General features: G+C 33.6%; 1 protein-coding gene across 1 annotated transcript in view; it reads right to left on the reverse strand.

Moving 5' to 3' along the window:
• Nucleotides 1-812: 812 nt before the first annotated feature.
• The window catches only part of SYCP2 (synaptonemal complex protein 2), a 29,104-nt gene continuing 5,746 nt past the window's right edge, over nt 813-24,170 (reverse strand). The window contains exons 9-43 of the mRNA XM_086761074.1: nt 23,472-23,614; nt 23,337-23,389; nt 22,286-22,331; nt 21,956-22,051; nt 21,414-21,474; nt 20,731-20,879; nt 19,310-19,384; nt 18,804-18,959; nt 17,626-17,725; nt 16,860-16,978; nt 16,052-16,124; nt 15,889-15,946; nt 15,009-15,145; nt 14,590-14,687; nt 13,947-14,065; nt 13,157-13,187; nt 12,509-12,564; nt 12,330-12,387; nt 11,581-11,636; nt 11,029-11,077; nt 10,733-10,907; nt 10,288-10,355; nt 7,972-8,139; nt 7,000-7,186; nt 6,310-6,563; nt 6,033-6,203; nt 5,148-5,238; nt 4,398-4,559; nt 3,968-4,095; nt 3,193-3,287; nt 3,012-3,111; nt 2,187-2,245; nt 1,771-1,849; nt 1,264-1,320; nt 813-913 (exon numbers count right to left, since the gene is read on the reverse strand). Coding sequence (XP_086617200.1) covers nt 836-913; nt 1,264-1,320; nt 1,771-1,849; nt 2,187-2,245; nt 3,012-3,111; nt 3,193-3,287; nt 3,968-4,095; nt 4,398-4,559; nt 5,148-5,238; nt 6,033-6,203; nt 6,310-6,563; nt 7,000-7,186; nt 7,972-8,139; nt 10,288-10,355; nt 10,733-10,907; nt 11,029-11,077; nt 11,581-11,636; nt 12,330-12,387; nt 12,509-12,564; nt 13,157-13,187; nt 13,947-14,065; nt 14,590-14,687; nt 15,009-15,145; nt 15,889-15,946; nt 16,052-16,124; nt 16,860-16,978; nt 17,626-17,725; nt 18,804-18,959; nt 19,310-19,384; nt 20,731-20,879; nt 21,414-21,474; nt 21,956-22,051; nt 22,286-22,331; nt 23,337-23,389; nt 23,472-23,614 — 3,605 coding nt within the window. The 3' untranslated portion in view covers nt 813-835. The remainder of the gene's footprint in view (nt 914-1,263; nt 1,321-1,770; nt 1,850-2,186; nt 2,246-3,011; nt 3,112-3,192; nt 3,288-3,967; nt 4,096-4,397; nt 4,560-5,147; nt 5,239-6,032; nt 6,204-6,309; nt 6,564-6,999; nt 7,187-7,971; nt 8,140-10,287; nt 10,356-10,732; nt 10,908-11,028; nt 11,078-11,580; nt 11,637-12,329; nt 12,388-12,508; nt 12,565-13,156; nt 13,188-13,946; nt 14,066-14,589; nt 14,688-15,008; nt 15,146-15,888; nt 15,947-16,051; nt 16,125-16,859; nt 16,979-17,625; nt 17,726-18,803; nt 18,960-19,309; nt 19,385-20,730; nt 20,880-21,413; nt 21,475-21,955; nt 22,052-22,285; nt 22,332-23,336; nt 23,390-23,471; nt 23,615-24,170) is intronic.

Consider the following 24,170-nt stretch of genomic DNA (forward strand, 5'->3'; position numbering starts at 1 on the left):
ATTAACTTCGAAGTTAATATTCATAATAAATATTCAGAAGAAAACTTCTAGTTGATACATGGCAACAAAGGAGAAGTGTAAATTATGTCTCACTGGTCGTTTTCTTCGGAAATATTCTGAAATCTAAGTATATGGCATAGATTGTATTAGTATGTAGCATATATTTCTGAGCTACAGAAATAGCTCTTGCTATCTGTTGTCTGATACAAAATAGTTGCACAGCAGCAAGTTTTATGACTGACGTGCGAATACACATTACTGATATAAAGCAAAATAGTAATAACATCATCTTGTAAAAAAAGAAAAAGACAGACAATATATATTTTTCGTGAACTATTTAATAAAACTATTTGCAACGTAGTTCAACCACAAGTGCTGAAGAGTTTTGTCTTCTCTTAGAAACTCCTATTAAGTCGAACATCACAGACAAATAGGACTGAGATCAAAACAGGCAACTTTATCCCTGAATAATTTCTGACTGTATTCTGGATCAGACTAGAGGGGTACGCTGTACACACAGTCCCAAAACATAAATTCAAAGTGAAATTCGAAGTGATCTCTCTGAAAGTCAGTTAAATAACCTGTTAAAATTGTTAAAGACTTCTTAAAAAACAGCACATGCTAAAAACTAAAAATTTTACATATTGCATTTTAGTGGATTCAGTAAAATAATTCCAAATCTCACACATAAAAGGAGAAGTCTTATCTAAGAGATTTTAATATTAAGGAAAATATGCTTTCATTACAATAGTTTCCTTGAGAGTTAAAAAAAAAAAATTGTCAAATTTTTCGTTATAAAAGAATGAATTTCAGGAAAGTATCTGAAAATATTACTTCAGAATTCGATCTTCTCATCTTCTGATTGAAACAATGTCTGCAATCCTCTGCGAACATTACACAATTCCTCTTCTTGCTGTGCAAAAACCATGACATTTATCAATACTTAAAAAACAAAAGGAAGACTTTATTTGAAGTATTATAATTCTGGTGCATAGATATGCTGCTTTTAACATATCAAATGTTGTATTTTTCTTTTCCACATCAACATTCAACATATTAAGACTGCAAACTAAACCAGTACATCCGTATCTGCCTGCTGCTTTTATCACCCCGCTAAGGTTTGAAGTATAACATGTCAGTGATACACAGATTCTGACTCATTTTTATTTTTGATAGGGTATTAGAAATTACAATTTTTAGTAATCTAGTGTTCAAACAGCTATACTTAAACAGTAAAAATAAGGACAAGATAACTTCATTTACCATTTCTTTAAGAAGTTTCTCTTGGAGTCCTTTTATGTCTTCTTTCATCAGATGCATCTATAAAAAGATACCGAATGCATCTTCTCTGCTCACAATTTGTAACCCATTGTCAAGACGACAATTACATCCCTAAATGGTTTATAACTGAGAGATACAGATGCATATGCATCCACCTGCCTAGGGAAAGGGATGGGCGTTATAAATTTGTTCTTTCTTGGATGATTAACACTGGTAAACAAAGCCACATTATAGAGAATAAACCTTGCAGCAGTTTTCCAGATAATTGCACAAACCTTCTACTGGGTGAAATCTAGCCCTAAAACACTGAATATTGTTACATTAAAGGATATTTTATGAAAACAATAAGCTACAAAAATACTTAAGTGGCATTAATACAATACTGAGGATAAATACTTTATTTGGAAAAAAGTCAAGACTGATATCTGTTGGTAAAATGAAAGAATTTAAAAATATTAAAAACAAGAAAGAAACAAAAGTTCATCATACCTCTGAAGTGAAAATACGTTCTTCATAGTCAACAGTATGGTAGATGTTCTTTTCAAATGAAGTTTTAAGAATCTGAATTCTAAAGAAATAAAAGGCAGTTCAAATAGCTTTGCTATGTAGGAACTTTCCACACACAGCATGAACAGATCCCACTATTTGTAGTATATTTGTACTTAAAAACATGGATAAATATTACCATCATTGTTACTACTGGAATAGTCTAGCAGGCATGTAGAAAAATTTAGATTAATTAATTTTTTTTCCTGTAACGTAACATTTAAATCTCATTTTCTCATCTCATCTACTATCTCTATTTTATGGAAGAGAGAAATTGCATAGAGAATAGTAGTTCACCTAATTTATACCTTGAATGAACAGAACACTATCACCCAGGATTAATGAAGAAGCCTACTAACCTCTGTTGCTCATTTTTCATGTATGTACTAAAAGTATGTGTATGTTTTTTCCAAAAGGTCTGGAAGGAAAAATATTAATAGATGATAATCAGCAAGAAGTAATATTTTCTGAACTAAAACTGACAGCTATCTAGTATGAGTAAAATAACCTACAACCACAGACTCAGCACAGAATGGGTAGGAGTTACACAGTCACCACAGAAGCTTGAAAAGAAAACAATCAGTTTAGCTGGCAGGATGAGGCACTTCAAGAATTCTATTGTTACGGAACCAGTTTTACCAAAAATCTGTTCTGCATAACAGTTTCAACATGATGAAAAAGAATGTGTGTATCATTTTAATCAGACTTTCCATATAATTTAAGCTATGCCTTCAGAGTAAAAGAAAAAAGCTAATACAGTCTTGTGTTAATATGAATATTTGTACATTGCTTTTTACATTACAGCAAGTAGTAGACCCAGGATGTCAACTGGCTCATCATAGAACACACAGCAAATCAGGTTCAAATGCCTACATGCTCCTGAAATACAGGCCAGCTGAAAAAAAAAGGCTCATGAAGTGAGGCAAACAGCCCATTACAAGTAGTAATAGTTTATTCTAGGAAGAAAAACATATAGCGGTGATCTAGAAATTCTAAGAGCACAGCATTAGCCAATCCTAACACTTCAAATTCATTATTTGAAATGTGACCGAACTTTAAGCAAAATGATAAAGACTTTTTAATTAAAATCAGAATTAATGATCTGAAGTTAAAGATAATATGAATAATCTATGGATTCCATAAGAATTTAATTTTCTCCATGATCAAGCAATTAAAATACAAACCGAGAATTCTTTTTCCATGTTTTTCAGGGACTGAGAATCTTTTTCAAAATTCTCAAGTTCCTCAAGGAGAGCAAAATGAAATTTATCCAGCTGCCTGATCCTACCAAAACAAAATTAGTTACTTTTAGAAGGTATTCATTGCATTTTAAGAGTGTTTTAAAAGAAATCTTTCCTTACAGACCTGCATTCATGAAGCTGGTAACTCATTGTTGTCAAATGCTGATGGGCAGCTCTTAATGATTGCTTAGTAAAATGATCCATTTTCTGTGAGCGGCTCTATGAGGATGTTTTAAGATTAAATTCAGATTATTTTCACTTTAGGAAAAAAAGTACTGTAGTACTCTAGTATGTTTAGTACTGTAATTGCTTAGTATCACAGATCACACTGAGCAAAACAGCTTTTTTTTTTTTTTCTTTTTTTAATTATCTCCCTATCATTTCAGGAAAAGCTTTCTGTTAAAGAAATGTAAATAAACGTTTTTGATAAAATTCTACCTAACTTAATTAGAAGTATATTATTTGAAAAATATATTTCCTCAAAACAGAGAAAGTATACATGAATGAATAACATGTGCTTACAGCTGTCTTTGAACAAATTAACAAATGCATTATTCAGGCCCATGTTTCCCTTTTTGCAAATAAATTTCATTAATGAATTTGATAATTTGAAAAAAAATCAAAAGGCAGTATGCTTGTTACTTTAGATACATAAGCTTGTTTTGAAACAATGTACAGGATAAAAGTAAAACAGACCTGGGAAAGACAATCATTGGAGAGTTAGGTATTAGGAATTGAAAAACGCATAAAAGGAACCTTGAATTCTGATATTTCTTGAAATCCTATGCACACAGCTATTCTCATGTTCTTTTAAGCAAATTCTGTGGTGTAAGACAAGCTATCATTCAAATGCATGTGTACCCACATAGATAACTAATATTATATATTAAATGTCTTGCCTCAATTTTCTTAGTAAATCCTTTTTGGAGCTGCTGACATATACTGATAGTTGAACAACCAGGTTCCCAGATTTCCCCATCCAAAACAGAAAGATCATTTACAGATACAGTAGATATGCTTTCAGATACTGAAGAGAAATAAAAAGAGATAGTCACAATTCAGTATGAAAAACTGAAGTTACAAGAGGGCCTAGAACAGCTTTTCTTATATACATATTAATTTCACCACTTAGATGGATGAGACCAGTTTCGATTTTCATACCAATTTTCTGACATATAAAATGGATATAGTCTAAATATACAGCATTTATTTTTATGTCTTTAAAATATGTAAGATGCATTTTTATGGATATTATCTTTTCTTGTTAAAACTTTGTTACGTATTTCAAACTTTTGCCCAACTATAGTCAACTTTCACGCCGTAACTAACCTCTGTAAGAAACAGTATCATCTGTTTTAAATAATTTTCTAGGCTGTAACTTTGTTCTTCTGTTTCCTTTCTTTTCCTCCTCTTTGCTCGTTTCTGCTTCATCAGAATTGCTTTCTGTATCACTGTGGTAGCTTCGTTTGAGAAATGTGTGTGTAGTTGGTCCTTTAATAAACATGAAAACAATGCTGAATTTTAGGGTTATTTAGAACAACAACATGGGAAGATAAAGAAGAGTATATTGACCCTTGGATCCAAATTCTAGAAGTATGTGTGTCTTGTCTTTAAAGCTCAAGAGCTATATAAAAATTAATAAGCATTACATTTATGGAGGGCATGTTCAGTAGATATGAGCACTTGATGTACATGAACAACAGGATTTCAATGGAACACAGAACTCCGACTCATGCAAGACTCACTCAAAGAGATTCACCCTGAGCCCTCTTTTCCTGATAATACCGTTATCCCCACTTTTTTTCCAGTATCAGTTGGAATGCTTCTAATTATTTCTTAAGAGCGCAACTAACTCTTTACCGTAACTGCACTTTGGAGACAAGTTTCCAGGGTTTTTTAGGGTAATTAAACCAGCAAAGAAAATGGGCAAAAGAGTAAAAACAGAATAATACTGAAAGTATAAGAAAGAAAACAAGATTAAAATAAATACTTGGACAATATTTTTATGCCAAATAAACATTTTTCTTAACTTTTACGAGACGCGTAGAAAGCCTTTTGCTTAAAATGAAATGTTTGTACCTGACTCATGCATGGGGCCATAAGGTTCTTCACTCCAAGGCTGTACTTTACTTCCACTGGAAACAGACAGTGGAGATGGTGCTACACAATCCTAAAAGAAAGGTCATGGATTTATTAGCTTCCAATTTAAAGCACTTTTAGAAGTCTTCATCAGAAATCCATATCTATGTTGCTTTTCGTTAAAGTAGGGAAATGAACACAATTACAATAAAAGCAAAACAATAATAAAAAAAAAATCACTGCATGACTTACTACTAGGTCTCACTAGATGAAAGAATAAACAAATTCTTCACCACATTAATAATTAGTGATAGTAATAAGTCAAATGACGAGTAAGGTCTAACTTTTTCTTGCAAGAGGGCACAAACAAAATAATTTCTTAAGGGAGTCATTAGTGCTTTTCACACACACACACAAAAATTACTTATGAGAACTGGTTTAAAGGTTTATAGCAGTTTTTATTTATTTGCCAATGCTACAAATAGTTGTTATATTCAGTAGTACATTAACACTAAGAGAGCACTTTTTCACCTCGAGAGGTTTTTCCACGCAGATGTCACAATTCTTTAATTTGTGAAAAATAATTTTATTTAAAGCCAAGAAGAACATATTTACTCCCTCTTATTATTTAAGATATTAATTATAACTGATCTTGTTGGGATAAAATTATTTCCTTGTATCCATATGATAAACAATTCCCTAATTTATCTCAAATATTTAAAAATTAACTAGTAGGATTTTCCAAACAGGTCACAAGTAAACATTATATATAGTGTTTTACATTATGAAAGATGCATTTCCCTTAAAATTCACTATCTATAAAGTGGATAAAAGAGACAAAAAGCTGCAGCTCTCTTCTGAAGAGAAAAGGATTTAGTAACATACCTCTTCTTTACTTTTTGTGATAGGTTTAGTGATTTCTTGTAGTCTTCCTTTAATAGAAAGGGTTTCTGAAAAGCAATGTCTGAAACTTGAATCTTCATTATTATTGTATGTTTCAGATAAAGATCCCTTTGCATGTTTTCCACTGACAGTTTTATATGTCGTTAAGCTGAGCTACACATTAACAAAAAAAAAAATTGAAAGGAGATGTACAAAAGCATAAAACAGCTGGCAGCTGAATGGAACAAAACTTTAATATTAATAACTTTAATATTCTTACCAAAGATGCTTCAGTTAAAATTGGTGAGAAACTTTTATTTCCAAATGTTAACTTTTTAACAGTCATCTCAGGGGATTGATTTAGATATCTACTTTGAACACTCTTTTTTTGTGGACAGAAATTATTACTGGGAGAGATTCCTTTCTCAAAGTTTAACATTTCCCTTTTTTCTAGTGTTGACTCCTGAAGAGGCAGTGATTTTTCACTATAAGTATGCTCTTGAGTAACATCTCCTTCTGATATTCTTTCAGCACCTATAAAACAGTTACTTAACTGTCAGCATGAGGAATGAAAGGAAAAAAGGTAAGTTAAAGCCCAACATTGCCAACTGTTCCAACTCCAGGTATGCGCGAGTCTTGGCTGAGTGGAATTCTACTTTAAGTGCTGGGATATGACTTGCTGCACTTGCACTTTTTGCACTCTCTGCACTATTTTAGCAGTTACCAGATTCATTCTGACACTTCCGTATTGCACTTCTGTATTATGCCTACGTCAAGTAACTGTACCAACTTATAAAAGTGTTAGTGACATATTAATATACATCCTTATATTATGTGGTACACACTGAATTAGGGATATTTCTTATTTTAAAAGCATGAAATAAATGTAAAGTTTTACTGCTGTGATAATCCTCTTTAACATCCAACTTTTAATACAGTATTGCTATAAATTAAAAGTCAAAATACCTACATCTCATTGTCTCAACAGATGCCGGACTCTCAGATGACGGCATTTCAATTTCTTTTTGTTCTGCAGAATTCTTTAATTTAACACATGCTTTATGGACATAGTTAGCTACACTCTTTGACTCCATAGACACAATATTCTGGAGTTCCTTTTGCTGATTACTATCCTTGTTTTCCCCATTCATACGCTTCTATTAAAACAAAGTTTATATAAACATTATTTGTAAACATATGGAAGGGTATATATATGCAGGTAAAAAGCGTATTAATGTATCATTGAACAAGCAGAAGGTCCAAAAAGGAACATGATTGGAAGTACTTAAATTTGGAAGGATATCAAGTGTTCTAATATCAATATGCATTGAATTGGTTTAATTCATCACCAAAATTTTTATTCTTATGAACTTCTTAACTACTGGAGGCAATTACCAATGCTTCAAGATTTAACCAGTGAAGTTTACAGACCTATCCACATACACTGAAATGTTAAATTAAAAGAATCAAAGTGTTTTAGCACCCAACACCATTGCTTAATTTACTAAAAATCCTATTTAGATATTCATCAAATGCATTGAGATACTCTCAAGTCAGCATTTTCTATTGTAGTAGAACAGGATAATATAGTGTTATCAAAATCACATTATTGAAAAGAACAAAATTTGGCTCACTAAAACCTCCCATTTAATAGACACTTTCAAAATATCAGTAAGTTTTTAAAATAAAGGACACAGCTGTTCTGTGCAGCAGAATAAATTTCATAAATAGAAACTGATGATTCTTTAGGGCTGATTTTCTTAGCAGATAAATATTCATAATTTTAAAAGGGCACTACTGGAAACAATAAATAAATAAAATACAGTATAACTTGCTCATGTTTGGCACTTAAAATTTAGGAGTACTAAGTACAAAGTAGATCAGAGTTTATTTTGAAATTATAGCAGAAGTGGATTTTCAAGAATAAAGTGCAACTGCATACCTGTATTTTTGATTTCCCCCATGCTGGAGATTTCCTTTCACTCTCTGACTCTGAACTGGAAGGTTCTTTGTAATTTTTTGCTAATGCTGCTCTTCGAGGTAGTTTTGGTCTGGTGGTTTGTTCTATTGTTTCATCAGTTCTTGAATTCTGTTCTTTATATTTGTTTGTCTTTGGAAGAATAAAAACATCTTCAATTTATATCAGAATGATTAACAAATAAATATATGAAAATAAATGGCAGGTAACTGGGTTTAATATGACTTGAAATCCATTATTTCAAAACAACGAAAAAAGTTTAACTTTACCAAAGCTCGGAGAGTCAAGCCATTAGTCTAGCAGGCATTTGGGGAAAGGTAATTTCCACTGCACAAAAAGCACAGTGCGATCAACAATGTAAGAGTCAAAAAAAGTGAAGAGGCAAAATAAATGCCACTTTTCAACTTTAGCAAAGCCAAAGTGGGTTTCCAAAGCTTGCTCTCTGAAATATGTGCTCATTTAAGTTAGACTGTAACTGCTTTGAAATAGAATAAAACCAAAAGCCTGCATAGTGAGCAGGAACCAGTATCCTTGATCATCACCTCTGAACCGATTACCTTAAACACTACACTAGAATCAGTATTCCTTTCTATCTGTCCCCCTTCTGCGTCCTAACTACTGCCACTCTCTACACAGCAGTCAGTGTTCAGCAACAGGGCAAAGGATGTTCTCACTGAAAGTAACCGAGGGACCTGACATTAGAAGGGATGTAAAATGTTAAGTGCAATGCCTCTCAGACTAGGAGAGATTAGAATTCTTGCCTCCTTACTGTCCTGAAAAGTGCTCTGTGCAAAATGTGTGCTTTCTGAGCCTCCTCATCTCTAGGATCAAGTCTATTAGTGACTTCCTGGGCTTGGACATGGACCTGTTGGAGCGAGTCCAGAGGAGGCCGTGAAGATGATCAGAGGGCTGGAGCACCTGTCCTGTGAGGACAGGCTGAGAAAGTTGGGGCTGTTCAGCCTGGAGAAGAGGAGGCTCCAGGGAGACCTGATAGCGGTTTTCCAGTACCTCAAGGGGGCTACAGGAGAGCTGGAGATAGACTTTTGACAAGGGCATGTAGCGATAGGACAAGGGGTAATGGCTTTAAACTGGAAGAGGGTAGGTTTGGATTAGACATAAGGAAGAAATTCTTTACTGTGAGGGTGGCGAGGCACTGGGACAGGTTTCCCTGTGATGTGTGGATGCCCCATCCCTGGAAGTGTTCAAGGCCAGGTTGGATGGGGCTTTGAGCGACCTGGTCTGGTGGAAAGTGTCCCTCCCCATGGCAGTGGGGTTGGAATGAGATGATCTTTAAGGTCCCTTCCAACCCAAATCATTCTATGATTCAGATGCTCTCCATCTAAATCTATGCAGTGGAACCCTACCTCCTCAAAGTAGGAACTTTGAACTTGCTTGGGTAGGTCTAGGGAATTTCGCTACAAAAAAAAAAAAAAAAAAAAAGGACACATTTTAGTAAGTATACTGATTCAACATTGAGCAATTGAAACTCTTCTCAGTTTTGAAGCCCTGTTCAGAAGCCCTCTTCAGTCTTGATTTACATGGACTAGGAATCGCCATCAATACCTACATGTGGTGTTTCATATACATGATTTACACTGAGTGCATGTATGTAGCTTTAAACTACAAATATTAAATAGATTTGTATAATTATTGTACAGTCTGAGACCAAAGAGTAGTCTGGAGTGGACAGAAGGTTTTGGGGTTTTTTTGGTGTTTACTGTTTTGTCTGTTTGTTTTTTAAACTCTGGCTTACAGACATCTACAACCACCTTTCATTAATATGTTCATAATCGCTTATAATTTATTATACTCCCAACTTTAATATGCTTACAATATTTTGCAATTATTATTCTTTCTTTAGCTATGACACTTATTTTGCAGTTTCACTATGTTACATATATTCATTTAAAGAAATTATAATCTCAAAGGTATTAAAATTCAATTAGGCACATTAACCACATGAAAACCCTTGCTGAAAAGCTAATGGCATATTCAATGGAGTAGATGGCTGTTAAGCAGCAGATACAATAATTCTAAGTAATAAAACTTACAAAAGCATCAATGTATAATAATAATTTTAACTGATAGCTAGTTTATGCTTGAAATACTACATAAAAAGCATGTACCACCTGAAAAGAACTAACTGTACTTAACAAGTTCGCTTGAAATAAACACGGAGAAATGACACATATTTATGAAAAATTGGTTAAAAACAGTTTCTGTAGCGAGTTAAGACATTTTGAATATGTATTACTAATCTAGTTGCAAATTTATATTTACCTTTTTCTTATTTGCATTTTTGCCTTTAGGTTTATCCACGTGGCAAGCAGGTTCAGAGAATTTATCTGCTGTTGTAATACACAAAGTTAGAAAAAACAGCAAACTTTGTGAATGTTTGACAGTTAGAGTTTTAGCTGTAAAATCATGGAACCACTTTTATGCTCACAAACTTACTGATTCAGTAAACTGCTTTTACCACATTATTTTAAAAAGCCAAAGATTTTTTAGTTGATAATCTCTGCCTGTCCCATCCTCTAAAACACAGACTTTTTGGGAATTAACCTTTATAAATTTTTAGAACTCATTTGAAAATTTCTTATACTTGGGAATAAGACAACAAAACCACATTGTATCTGCAACACAGCACATTACATGCTGTGCAGTAAATATCTATGGACAAACTTATTACAGCATTCTTAAGAAATACGAAAAAAAAGTTGCTTACTTTTGTCTGTGCTTATTGGTTTCCCTAAGCTTTTATTTCTACTGTAATCAATTATCTGGGCTTTAGATTTTCTATTTGATTCTTGTAGCCAACTAATGTCTGTCTTGCTGTCATCACCTCTGTATTCTGTGTCTGTGTCACTAAAGAGATGTTTCTTGTTTTGATTGTTTCTAGTCTACAAAAACCAAAGAAGTTCTCAGGTTATTAATTTACTTTTAATATACCTTTCACTTACATAACTGCTATTTAAAGGCAGGAAGACAAGATGTACTGATCCACAAAAATCTGAGCCTTACTTTTTTTCTTCCTTTTGCTTCAGTGCTAGTTTTATTGTTGTCTGCGTTCCTTAGTTAGAAAAAGAAAAAGCACCTTAAATGATACATTTAAAGATACTTCTTCTAAATCTCTCTACTATTAATGTGATATGTAGATTAAAGATTCAAACAAATGTACCTAGTTTTTATTTCACATCCATTTTGGGAATATCTGTTCCCCTTAAACCATACAGGATGTACTTATTTGCTAATGATCAGTAAGAACACACAGTAACAACATGTCCTTTTGCAGGTTGACCATTAACAAAATCTCCCCCTCCCCCCCTCAGTTTATATCCCTGTAGTATTCCATGAAGAGAACTAAAGCTGTTTTCTTCATGAAATGCATTCTTTACTTTTTATCAGCTTCTCAAACAAAAATAATGAAACAGCCTAGGAGACCACAGCAGCTATGTGTATTGCTTGAAAACACAACAGAGTCAGGATATTATTGTGATGCATACATTCCCTGGATATTCATAATGGAATGCCTGATGATAGCTAGCAGACTAGGACACAATGTAGCATCCCTACCCTTTTCTCTTTGGATCGGTATGAACACTCCGGTCAGTAACATGCAATTCTGGGATCTAAAAATGTTAAGTAAATAAGAAACAAATGAAGGCTTTAATTTGTTACAGAATTTAAAGAAAATTAAGCAGGCCATCAGACAGTAACAGCTAAGGGTTTTTTTTTCCTCAGATTTTATATGCCCCAATCAACATCCAATGATTAATTTCTATCTTAGAAATTACTTAAGAACAGAACCAATAGTTAAAACCAACTGGAACTTACTGAAGCTTTCAATATCTCAAATACATTATTTTCCATCCACTTGCTTCACTACCTTCACCAATTCAGCAGGCTCCTCTTACCCGTAAGAAGCAAAACTATCTTTTGTTGTCTTTTCCTTTTATCTTAGCTAGATTTTCTTTTTATTCAAATATCTGGACAAAGATATCTTTACAATGGGGATTAGAAGGATGGCAATAACACTTTCAGGATAATAGGATAATTTAAAAGTAATGATACTCCTAATAAACTGTTTTATTCTTAATTCAGGGGAACAGTAGCTTTAAGTGGCCAGAACCTTAGGATAACGTGTATCATTATAGATTTGAAAGTGACAGAGGTATTTACATGGCAATCTTTTTTCCCCTACTTAATTCAGTGATATAATTTGAATTTTTAGATGGTAACTATACTTCCAGTAGATGTAATTTAAGTTGACTGAGCTCCTTTATATTCTATCCATAGCATATCAGTTTCAGTTATATTCTTACGCCAAGCTTTATTGTAGGCTCATCAAACCCACTGATGTTGAAGTTGTAGACATCATCTCTGTCAAACAGACACAGAGATCAGGTTTGTGACTGAATTAAAGAACATTTCACAAAGTTAGGTATGGGTAATTAGAATTACCCAATGGGTAATTTTGTTTGAAAATGTTTTAACTACTTACATAGCAGTTATATTAAGATAAGTAGTGGTTTTCATGTTTCTATCCTGAACTTCTTCCTATACATAAATAAAAAGTTAATTCATACGTCAAATTTGGACTGTGGATTCATACACAGTCATCTCAAAAAGCAAGTTCTTCATCATGAACATATGAAAAAAAACCCCAGCAGCTGCTCAGACTTCCACTTGATTAGCAACAGTACACTATGGCAAAAGGGGAAAAGAGCTAGTAGAAACTAAATCTTTTAGAATTTATCCTTTAAGGACATCCACAAAACCTCATAATTCTCCCATTCCCCCAAACATTAAGAATAATTTGTGTCTCCTGGCTATATCCCATGTAAGTATTCGATAATCTCATTTACTATAATATTTTCTATTCTAAATATTTAGCATTGCCATGTTCAAAAGGAACGGATTCAATTATTTAATATGTAAACAGAAATTAATTTGGGTTTCACTGGCTGACAGTTGCCTTCTATTTTGAGTATATACAGTCAATGCATAATTAACATTAATGTCTACAGATATTTAACATTCATTGATATTTGTGAATCTTCTCTTTACATCTACCAGGTATCACCATATACATACATATCTGTGATCTCTGATACGAAAAAAAAATTCCAATAAAACAATAATATGTTACCTTAGAGACAAAGGATTTATTTAGATATGGCCTAAAAAATAAGGATACATTTTGTTAAATGCTAATTAGAACATATGCATTAGAATTATGCTTATATAAATAAAAGCCTTATCAAACACAACAAATTTATTCAGGTATTTAAATACAAACCCAAGTGGATTAAAAGAGATCAGCCCCTTCCATTTTTCTGCAGATCACACAGCTATACTGCACATTCTGCATGTCTTCCAAGTCCCTATCCAAAAGGTTGAAAGGTGATGCAGCCTAGCTCTTCCAGTCCATCATGGAGTTACAACCAAACATGGGGAGGACGCATTTGTATGTAAAGTGTATCTCCAAGCATCAGTTCCAGCAAGGTAAGACTGATTTTCTTATTTAAGAATTTATTAAATTTAAACTCTCTAATAGTCAACTCTTTCAGGAAGAGAGAGCTAGGAACTTTAGAAAATCAGAAAATTCACTGAAACCAAGTTTGAACCCCAAACTATGATGATGGGATGGAGACACCCAGCATATGGAGTGCCCACGAATAATCCCAGTTAATTTCTCTCCACAGTGTGCTGTGAGTGAAAGACCACTGAACAGAGTTTCCAACAGCCTTTGTAGTTACTTCAAGTAGCAGAAGTATTTGACTAGTAGTTTCCTACTCTTTGGTACAACAGGGTTTATCAAAAGTTAAGAAATTATTCAGATGAAAGCAGGATGTGAAAAAACTGACAGAGGAGTAGATCACAGACAAAGCCACATGCAGAAAAAGAATAAGCACAAAAGTAAATAGTTCACATCATACCTTTTAAAACTCAAGGAGTCTCTTGCTTTGCTTTTCTCATCAGTTTTTAATTTATATCTGTCACTGATTTTACTAATTAGTGATTTTGTTGCATCTGCCATTTCTTTAGACTTTGTTTTCTATAAAAATAGAGATTAAGACTCAACTTTGAACCCATTCATCAGAAGGGCAAAGCTGCAAACAGAATTACAGGTTCCCAACAATCACCTAAACTTCATTAAATGTCTTCTAGATGTACTAAATAACATTCCTTTATAAACCATTTTCCCTTGCATTGCCCAAACAGTGAGCAACAAAAAATCAGTTTAGCAGCTATTTTCTTTTATATGTCGTGGTTTTGTGTACTACAACATCCAAAAGTGAATGAAGGAGCTGGTGCTTATCTAAGAATTATTTTTTTAAAAGATGATCTTTTAAAAGATCAGAGTGAATCTGAGTGATCAGATTCAAGAGTGAATTAATCTTAAACAGGTCATGCTGAAAAAGTAAACAGTGAAGTGGACATTATTTAATTCACTCTATATTAGTAGAAAGTCAATGAAAAATAAGTTTGTGACTAAATTAAAATACAAATTTTGAAACACTGAAAATTTGACAATTCTCTTAACTGCAAGTCAAAGAAATGAAGGTAAGAAACTCTCACCGTCTTTGATTGTTTTGGATTTTCAGTCTCTTTTCTAAAGAGAACATCAGGTTCTTCTTTTCTAAAATCAGAATGCAAAGATGATTCGGACACTCTAGCTGAAAGAAATGTTTTAAATCATGTTTCAGTAATAGTTTAAATACTTTTCCCTTCTGTACTTAACAGTTTCTGTGCCAAATGATTAACACACTGACTGTCCACTAAGTATCATGGAATCAATTTCTTTGGTTTTCTTCTCTACTTTCTTCATTTATCTGGAGAGGTACTGCAAAAAACTGCATAAATGCTTTTTCTTTCACAGCTTTCTCACTAACAACAGAAACTAACACAAGGAAGAAGGAAAAAAAAAGCACAACTGTAGGTTAAAAATTAATCTGAAACATTTTTAACACTAACAGTTAACAAAATGTGAACATAACCTGGATGGGACATATGTGTCAATGATGGATTTAGCCTTTCCTTGTCACTAGTTGTTATATTCTTCTCAGGAACAGAGCATGCTCTTTTTTTCCATGTTTTGGTTTTATCAAAAGAACTCTCCAAAAGACCAGACAGCCTAACAAAGATAATACCATCTTATTATCAGTGAAATGCATAAAGTGAGTCTTAATTATAATACACATGCATCACAAAATAGGAAAACAGTGATACTTAGTAGATACCAATGCATTTGACATTGGTACCTAAGTCTGCCACCACTGCTCTATTAACCAATGCATTACAAAATGGCAAACCTTCAGAAACAACATACATTTTTAAGTCAGCTTCAAAGAGACAACAATATCCTATGGCCATCATTAAACCCTGAACTTGGATAACTCAGTGTTGTGTCAGATTTACTACTTTTTATGGCACAGTTCATGTATGTAAACCCATATGTCATTTCTATTTTACCTGCTGATGTAATCTGAAAGAATTGTTCTCATTGTTACTACTGAAGCTTACTTAAATTCCTGCTCTGACCTTGTTAATGAGTAGTACTTTCATAAACAGATTCACCAATTTAAAGTATTTGATTAAGACAACAGAATAGTATTGTTCATGAAGTAGTCTTAGCAAACACATATGAGTGCTGATTTGGTGCCATGAATTTCAGAATAAAAGAAATAAAACCACACAATAAAAGTGACCTGATTTACACAGCCAACAGTTCTTAATACAACTCTCAGGGAAGACAAGGCAATTAAATTCTGGCATTTTCTGAAACTATGCAACAAAATTTCAACTCCGGCAAAACTTGAAAATACTCCCTTCAAAGTGAGTGCCAACAGTGACTTGGTATTCTTCTCCAGTACTTACAAAGGTTTATTGCTTCTCCCTGCTGGCTGAGAATCAGGAACAATATCTAATGCTTCACCTAAGTGAGACATTAATTTGGCATCAATTATTATTACAAAAGAAATGTACAAAAATTAAAATAACTTTAAAAGTAAGTACTATCAACACTTGTAAAATTACTTGCCTAAAGTTTGCTTTTGTGTGGACATAGTTTTTGCCTCTTCTATCATTTCTAAAACTTCTTCAGCACACATTTGCTACAATGGGATAACACAAAAGAAAATATTAGCATAGGACTATAAAGAGTACAACCCCATAAACTTGTATTTTCCCTAATTAAACATGAAACTATTTCATAGAAGTGCTGATTCCAGTACCTTTTCAGATAGTTTTGCCTCACTTCTGCTATTTGACTTCTTGACCTTCTGTTCTGTTTCGCTAAATTTGTTGTCTAGTGTACATCTTTGCCCACTCTAAAAAGTACAGTAAATAATACTGACTATTAGAATCCATAAAAGCAAAGGAAGTAAAAAGTGACACTTGAAATATTCTAAAGTACACATTCTATATACTAAAGCCTTTTTCTAAAGCATGGCTGTATCAAAAAATGCTTCAGAATCCCATAGTCCAGGATTTGACCTGAATCTGACCCAGAAAGACATTTAGAACCAGAAAATTTCAAAAAATGTTACTTCTAAGTCTTTGTTCAACTAAAACAGAAGCAAAAATATGTAGTCAAACTGCAGTTCAGTGACACCTATGTAGTTTCATTTGATTTTAGTGAATGACTAATCAAAAATGCACTAAAACCAATGCTATCAATACTATAGCTTGAAGATATTAACATTTTGCAACTACAGCTGAAGTGAGTTGCTAACTGCAAAACTCTAGCTCTTTAAAATATGACTTAGGAACAAATTAGAATAGAAGTGAATGTTATTCTAAGTAAAAAAAAAACAAAAAAAAAACTTAGCTACAGATGACATCCATACTCCAGTAGGTTCCTGATAGAAATTCTGTGTTCTAGTCTTGTTAACTGCATTATTGTCATGCCTTTCAGCAGAGCTCATCATTTCCAAAGGTAATTTAAATCGCCCTTTACAAGGAGTTGCTGAAAACAAACGAGACACATGTTAGAATTCTACCATTTCTTCTGTTATGATTTCTGTGCTGTCTGTGACATCAATATGAAGAGTTTTGCCCATGATCACATCTATTCCAAAAACTTTAAAAAATGCCGGTTAGTATTTACATAAACTAACATGTACCTTTTACAATTCTATATAATCAACTGCCCCTTGAAGAAACACATGCCTTTTTTAGATAACAGTAAAATGCAAGTGATAGATGTGCACATGGGAGAAAGCTGATTTTCCACCATAACCACTATAAGAGCACTAACTGCTGAGAATTCTTTAAACCAAGAGCATATGAGAGAGAGAAAAAAATTCCTATGTTTTAGGTGTTCTAATCGACTGCTGACTTCTCAGCTTGCTCCAGCACAAAGAGCTGACTGACAGCAGCAGTAAAAACAATAAGGTGGCCTTCAGCTGTTTAGAATGGAGCTACTACCCTGCATCATGTCTACAGACCAATAGCAAGTGGCCTAGTTTAAAAATGTCACATTTAAAGCACCTGCTAGACAGATTTTATAAGGTCTACTTTTCATTTCCAGCTCTGCAATGGATCACAGCTCATGTTTGTGTTTCAAGGGTGATTTATAGTGTATTTTTGCACTGAAAGTACTTGTAAACTTACATGTGCTAACAAATACCAGCGGACTCCTTGTGGAAAATCTTGTAGTTCCAGCAATAAGTACAGATGCTTCAGATACTTTCCTTTTACAAGATGTATTTATCTTGAAGAACAGAAAAAAAAATGACCATAATACACAGATTTAAGGATATCAACACAAGATTTTAGAAATTCTACTTCCAAGAGTCTTTTGACACTTTCTATTATTGGAATGTCAATTGCTGTTGCTGCACACATCAACGTAATGTGATTGTTATGCAGTTCTCTTTTTAGAGAAAGTTCACTACAATACTTGAATCATATAATACTCAAAACTAATGTTTTTAAACTGAGATCAGTGATTGTTTTCTAAATTAAATCAATAAAGAACAGACAAATCCTATCTCTTGCTAACCATCAAAAGTAACCAAGATGATTCCCAGGAGTTTCTGCGAAGCTATCACATAACCCGCAGAACCTCAGGAACAGGTTTACTAGACTACTGCTAGCAAGACATGCACTGCATGTCTGTTGCACAGTGAAGACATGGTGACACTGCTTCATCCGTTCCCCCATCCCTAGCATATCTGTAGTTAGTCCCAGTATAATCACATTTACAACTTCAGAGTGATTGTGGGGAAAAAGAAACACTAGGTGGAATGCATTGGGCTCCTCTCAGTTTAAAGCAAAGAATCAGCTATCAGAGAATCATGGGAGCAGTCCCATGAAATTGTGATTTGAATAACCAGGATACAGGACTTATCTTGACAACCATGTGTTTTTTTGTAATCATCAGTCTTTGCGATTGCCAAGCCTAAAGGACTTGTCTCTAATTACAGCCATTACTACTGCTGATCATTACTAAGTCTCCAGAGGCTACACTAGACTTTTGCACAGAGATCTAGGCATGTCTTGCAAACGTTTCTCTTTAAAGAGAATTCTCAGAGTATAATTGTCTAAAGAATATTAACATTTTTTTTTTATTTTTGCCACATCATTATAGTTTCAAAACACAAAATAATGAGGATTTTTAGCAAAGGGACTTGTATAGCTTAGCATCAAATAATAAGCAAACAATCAAAACCTCTATTAATTATATTCCAACTGTAAAATAACAAGATTTTTATATTATAAAATATGATAAATATTTAAATTTACTTGCATTTCTGAAGTACTTTTTTCTGTTTGATACTATTACTTACCTTGGAGGAACCAGCTCTACATTTTTCTTGATTGTTATTTTTATTCAGAGTCCTCGAAGTTTCAGGAAGTTGCTGGGTTTTATAGCTACCAGATTTCTCCTCTTCTTCAGATTTTTCTTCCAAACGTGGTGACAACTGACTTTCTGGTACCATAACCTACATAGTATTTTGGATTTGTAAAATTTTTATACAGTATTTGTATTTTATTATGTTTCATACTTTATATTTATACACACAAACAATAACAACATATTTACCCTAAGTAACATATTCCTCACTGTAGATTTTGATAAACTTCAGAGTTTATATACTTTTACTTTGGAAAGCATCCAGCCTAGCTGTTATTTTTGCTAACAAGGATGGGTTACCAAATCAGAATTCACATAAAAGAGCTTCCCCTGTGTATATCTGTCTGAAGTATTCTATGATTTGGACATTAACATTACTATCTCGCCAAAGATACAATCAACATAAAACAACCATCTCAGCATATTGAAGTAGAATACCTGTGATCCGCTTTCATCGAAGACGACATGCACAGTTGTTTTGGCAACTGATGCAGACTGCTTCTTACTAAAGCCCTACAAAGTGAGTAACCATCTATGTAAAATATACACTTTGCTCACATTTAAAAAAAAAAAAGAAACAGAAAGAAAATATTTAAGTCAGAGATATTAAGTGTCTGATATCAGGTTAGATGGGAAAACAGATTCTACAAGCTCACAGCAGTTCCATTCCTCCTGAGTGTCTCAGTCAGAGTTCAGTAAGTAGTTTGTTACAAGGAGTAAGGAGTAAGCTATAGTTTGCTAAAAATTTTTTACTGAATGAGTAAATTTGTAACAGTGGTAAGCATACTGCAAAACAGGATAGCTAATTAATTATTTCTGAAAGCCTTCCATATTTGTAAGCATCCAGTTCTTGTGTTTCTGGAAAATTATATTTCCAAAACTTGACATGAAGCTATGGTGATCCCTTTCCAGCCAGTTAATTTTTGCTGCAATTAATCTTAAATCTTAGAATCACAGGATCTAAGGTTGGAAAAGACCTTTAAGATCATCGAGTCCAACCATTAAGAAGGACATGGACCAGTTCGGTAGGGTCCAGATGAGGCCACGAAGATTATAAGAGGGCTGGAGCACCCCTCCTATGAGGACGGGCTGAGAGAGTTGGGGCTGTTCAGCCTGGAGAAGAGAAGACTCTGGGGAGACCTTATAGCGGTCTTCCAGTACCTCAAGGGGGCCTACAAGAAAGATGGGGAAAGACTCTTCAGTAGGGCCTGTTGTGACAGGACAAGGGGTAATGGTTTCAAAATAGAGGGACGTAGATTTAGATTAGATATTGGGAAGAAATTTTTTACAATGGGGATGCTGGAACCCTGGCACAGGTCGCCCAGAGAGGTGGTGGATGCCCCATCCCTGGAAACATTCAAGGCCAGGTTGGACAAGGCTCTGAGCAACCTGATCTGGTTGAAGATGTCACTGCTCCTTTCAGTGGGGCTGGACTAGATGACTTTTAAAGGTCCCTTCCAACCCTAAACATTCTATGATTCTATAAACATAACACTGCCAAGTCCACCACTAAACCATGTCTCTAAACATCTCATCTACACGTCATTTCAATACCTCCAGGGATGGTGACTCCACCACTTCCTGGGCAGCCCTGTTCCAGCACTTGACAAGCTCTTCAGTGAAGAAATTTTTCCTAATGTCCAATCTAAACCTCCCCTGGCACAACTCTCATCCTTATCAGGCATCTTTACCAAAGCTTAACTTATTATGGGAGAACAGCTGTTCCGCAGCAGCGATGTTAATCAGAAACTCTCGGTATAAACAGATACCAATAATCACAGCTGAACAACATTTATATGGCAATGAGACATCTATTTTGAATAAATTAAAAGCTACTCAAAAAGGTATTTAAATCTTACCTTACGTTTACTAAATCCGTAAATCTTTCTGGTTACGTCTTCGATTTCCAAGATAGAATCAAAATATAAAAAAAATTTATCTCCCTCTTGATTACCCACATTCATTGGGCTTTTTAGATCTATTGTTAATAATTTCTTTGAATCTTTTGCTGGACAAAAACAAAATTTGAAAAGTAGTTCCATTACAATTTAACACAATCTCATATGAAGTTTGTAAATACATGAAACTTACTTGTATTCTTCATTTCAGCTATTAAGATGTATATTTTATTTAATTCACTCTAACCTATAATCAATTTTATTAGCGAAACAATTAACGATTCAATCTTTCAGAAATACTTATTCTGTATATTATGGTGTAGAATTTTCTTTTAAGGTAGCTGCAAACAAATTATAGATATTTACAAAACTAGTCCAGTTTAAGAGAAACATTACGAAATGTCATTATCTTATGCCTTATTTTGCACTGAAATAACTAAAACATTATTTTAAAATTATTTCAATAAAATCACACCTGCATGCCTAAAATGCAAATGTCACTGCAGTGCAATTTTATCTCTGATAAAAACAGTACCTATAATATTTTAAGTGGGAACTTTGCTTTGAGTCAGCAATTTAGGGTTAATCAATTTGAAAATCCAAGTTAGCATGTAACAAAAGTTCATATTTTTGAGTACCAATACCTTCAAGGTTGTACAGAGCTACCTCATCTTCTGGTATAATGACTGTTTCCCAGTGATGATCCTTATATGAAAAATACATATTTTTAAAGCTAGAAAAGCATCATATTACAATTAAATTAAGTGCAGTGAACAGGAAGTTATTCAGTGAGGACAATTTTCAACTTTTAAAATCCTCTGTTACAAGAAGTGACAATGAACATATGCTTCACTGGTAACAGTGAACAATGTTTCAGAAGAGCTTATGTAGAGACATTAATCTAAACAGTTGAGTCTCACCTACAAAAATTATAACTGTAATTTTGCAAATGGCTTCTTGTTCACGTGTATATATTAAACTGTTTGCAAACAGTATGAGAAAGTCACTACTTTGAAATTGTTCGATCTAAATATGTACACCAAATCTAGATTTTTTTCTTTTCCTTCACACTATAGATGCACACAACTTCCACATGTTGATGTGGGGAAACAAATTTAATACACTTGAAAGAACATGTACCTACTGCCTCAGAACAATCTAGTATGACAGACAAAAATTAGCTTACTGCATCATCTGCTGCCACATAGAAAGATATACTTCTGCTACCAACATTGAAATCAATCCAAAATTCTTCTAGGTTTTCATCCAATGGTATTTGTAGCTGAAATAAAAAACATTAAGATAAAAGAGTAACAGCTGAGAGCAATGATTCATACCAGCAAACGGGCTTTGTGTTACAGTTTGACAAACTTCAAATACATGCACATCTGTGTACGCCTGAAAAAAAAAAATAGGTTTCTTCATTGATCCTTATTGTTTTCTTAACTAGAAGGTAAAAAGCTCTTCAGCCGCACAAATTAAAGTCTCTGGATATAGGATTACGCCTGCAACTTACCTCATATTTATCAAGAGCTGCTGACAAACAAGGATATGTAAAAACCCTGTAAGAAAAGGATATTTTGTCAAGTATTCTAAAATGCTGTAAATAAATTCTGCATATCTGAACACAACAACTAGATCGTGTTTTCAGCACAAAATTTGTGCGCTTTAAAGTCTAAGAGATCACAGCAATAAAAAAAAGCAGTCACTTGACTGCACTTCTTCCCGAAAGGAGGTAACATGAAATTTTATATATCCTCATAATTAAAGCAGTGGTCTCAGAAGTCTTCTTGCTACATTCATGCTTCCAGCTTATCTGCTGATATTTTAAGAATGGTATTCAAACGGAATATACACCGATACAAAGACATACCAGACATCTCTTTGCTGTCATGACATATAAAAGTAACATGCAGAACATGTGACCATACAGATAAGAAAAAAGCTCGTATCTTCTCTTCCTTTTCATGTCCTATTTCTCTAGCTGATACTCTCATTTATCATCACCTCAATGTAAATACCCAAAATCAAAAATAGAGTAATATAGACCAACAGATTACTAGTTATTGTTAGATGATATTGAATTAAGGAGCATCTCAGGATCTTGCAACAAAACTAAACAGAATACAAAAACTAGCTCCTTATAAGCATTTATTAAAGGAAGTATAGCATACACTTTATATTGTTTAAGAACATTTTCAAATGAATGTTCTTTATTTAGTGAACAGTTTCTTCACGCTGTTATCTATTAACATGAAACTTGCATTATGTTTGTCTTGTTTCCAAATAGGCAATTACATAAAATTAACATCTTACTAGAAAATACAATATTAGTGACAATGTGCCAAAAGATGGTGTTACTCAATTTCTTTACTATTTAATATTTTAAAAATATCTTAACTTTGTGTGGTTCCTTGGTATCACAGCAATATTATTTTTATTTGCTTGTATTATTTTATTTCAGTCTCCCAAAATCAGTTTTTGTGATACAAAGGTTATGCCCGATGAGTAGCCATAAAATCCAAAAAAAAGAAAAATATATTAGCTTTAAGAAAATGCAGTTTTACCTTCTTTTGTCTCCAAGCATGCCATTCACTTGGTTAAGAAATTTCCTGCAATCCTATTAAAAAAATCACAGAAATTTCTTAAGGAATTGTAAAATAGAAGTTTACCTCCCTGGAAATATTTTTCATATGACTTACTGTTTCAAACTCAGAATCTTTAATTCCTTTAAATGCATTGGCCACAAACTCCATGGAAAACCACTGGCATGCCAGTTCTCCTCTTTGTTTCTCTGATATCATTCTGCATAAGGCTTCCGTAATGGCTACCTGCAGGTCATAGTCTATAGCACAATACATGTTACAGGAATAACAGTTTTAAAGGTACTACTGATGTGAAAAAATATGATTATGTAGGAAACTGATATAAGCAGTGCTGAACATTCCGTATTACATATCACATTATATCCCAATACGTAACCCATAAAGGATATATAGATAAAGAACTAAGGGAATAAGGATGACTAAAACTTTGTGTTTCAAAATGAAATTTCAACCAAGCTTTCAAGAAACGTCAAACTCTATGCGTATAAGCAAGAAATAAGAAGTCTTCAGCTTTTGCCTGTCTGAGCTTGGAAATTATTGGATACCAAAGCAATCACCAAGAGAAGTTATAGTACTTCTAAACATAGGTAGCAGTTCACTGTCCTCAAAACCTGACTTCCTTATGAGTTTCTGCTATTTTAAAACTTCTATTATAGAGAAGAAAAGGACTGAAAACTTCAAAGAGTTAGTCACACACTGCACACATGTGAAACATTCCACTTTGCAGATTGTTTTCATGCAGTATTTGTCTTTTTCAGAGGACTGTAATTGCAACATTCTGCAGCTTCTAAATCT

Source organism: Chlamydotis macqueenii, chromosome 16, assembly GCF_036417535.1.
Source record: "Chlamydotis macqueenii isolate bChlMac1 chromosome 16, bChlMac1.mat, whole genome shotgun sequence".
Lineage (NCBI taxonomy): Eukaryota > Metazoa > Chordata > Aves > Otidiformes > Otididae > Chlamydotis > Chlamydotis macqueenii.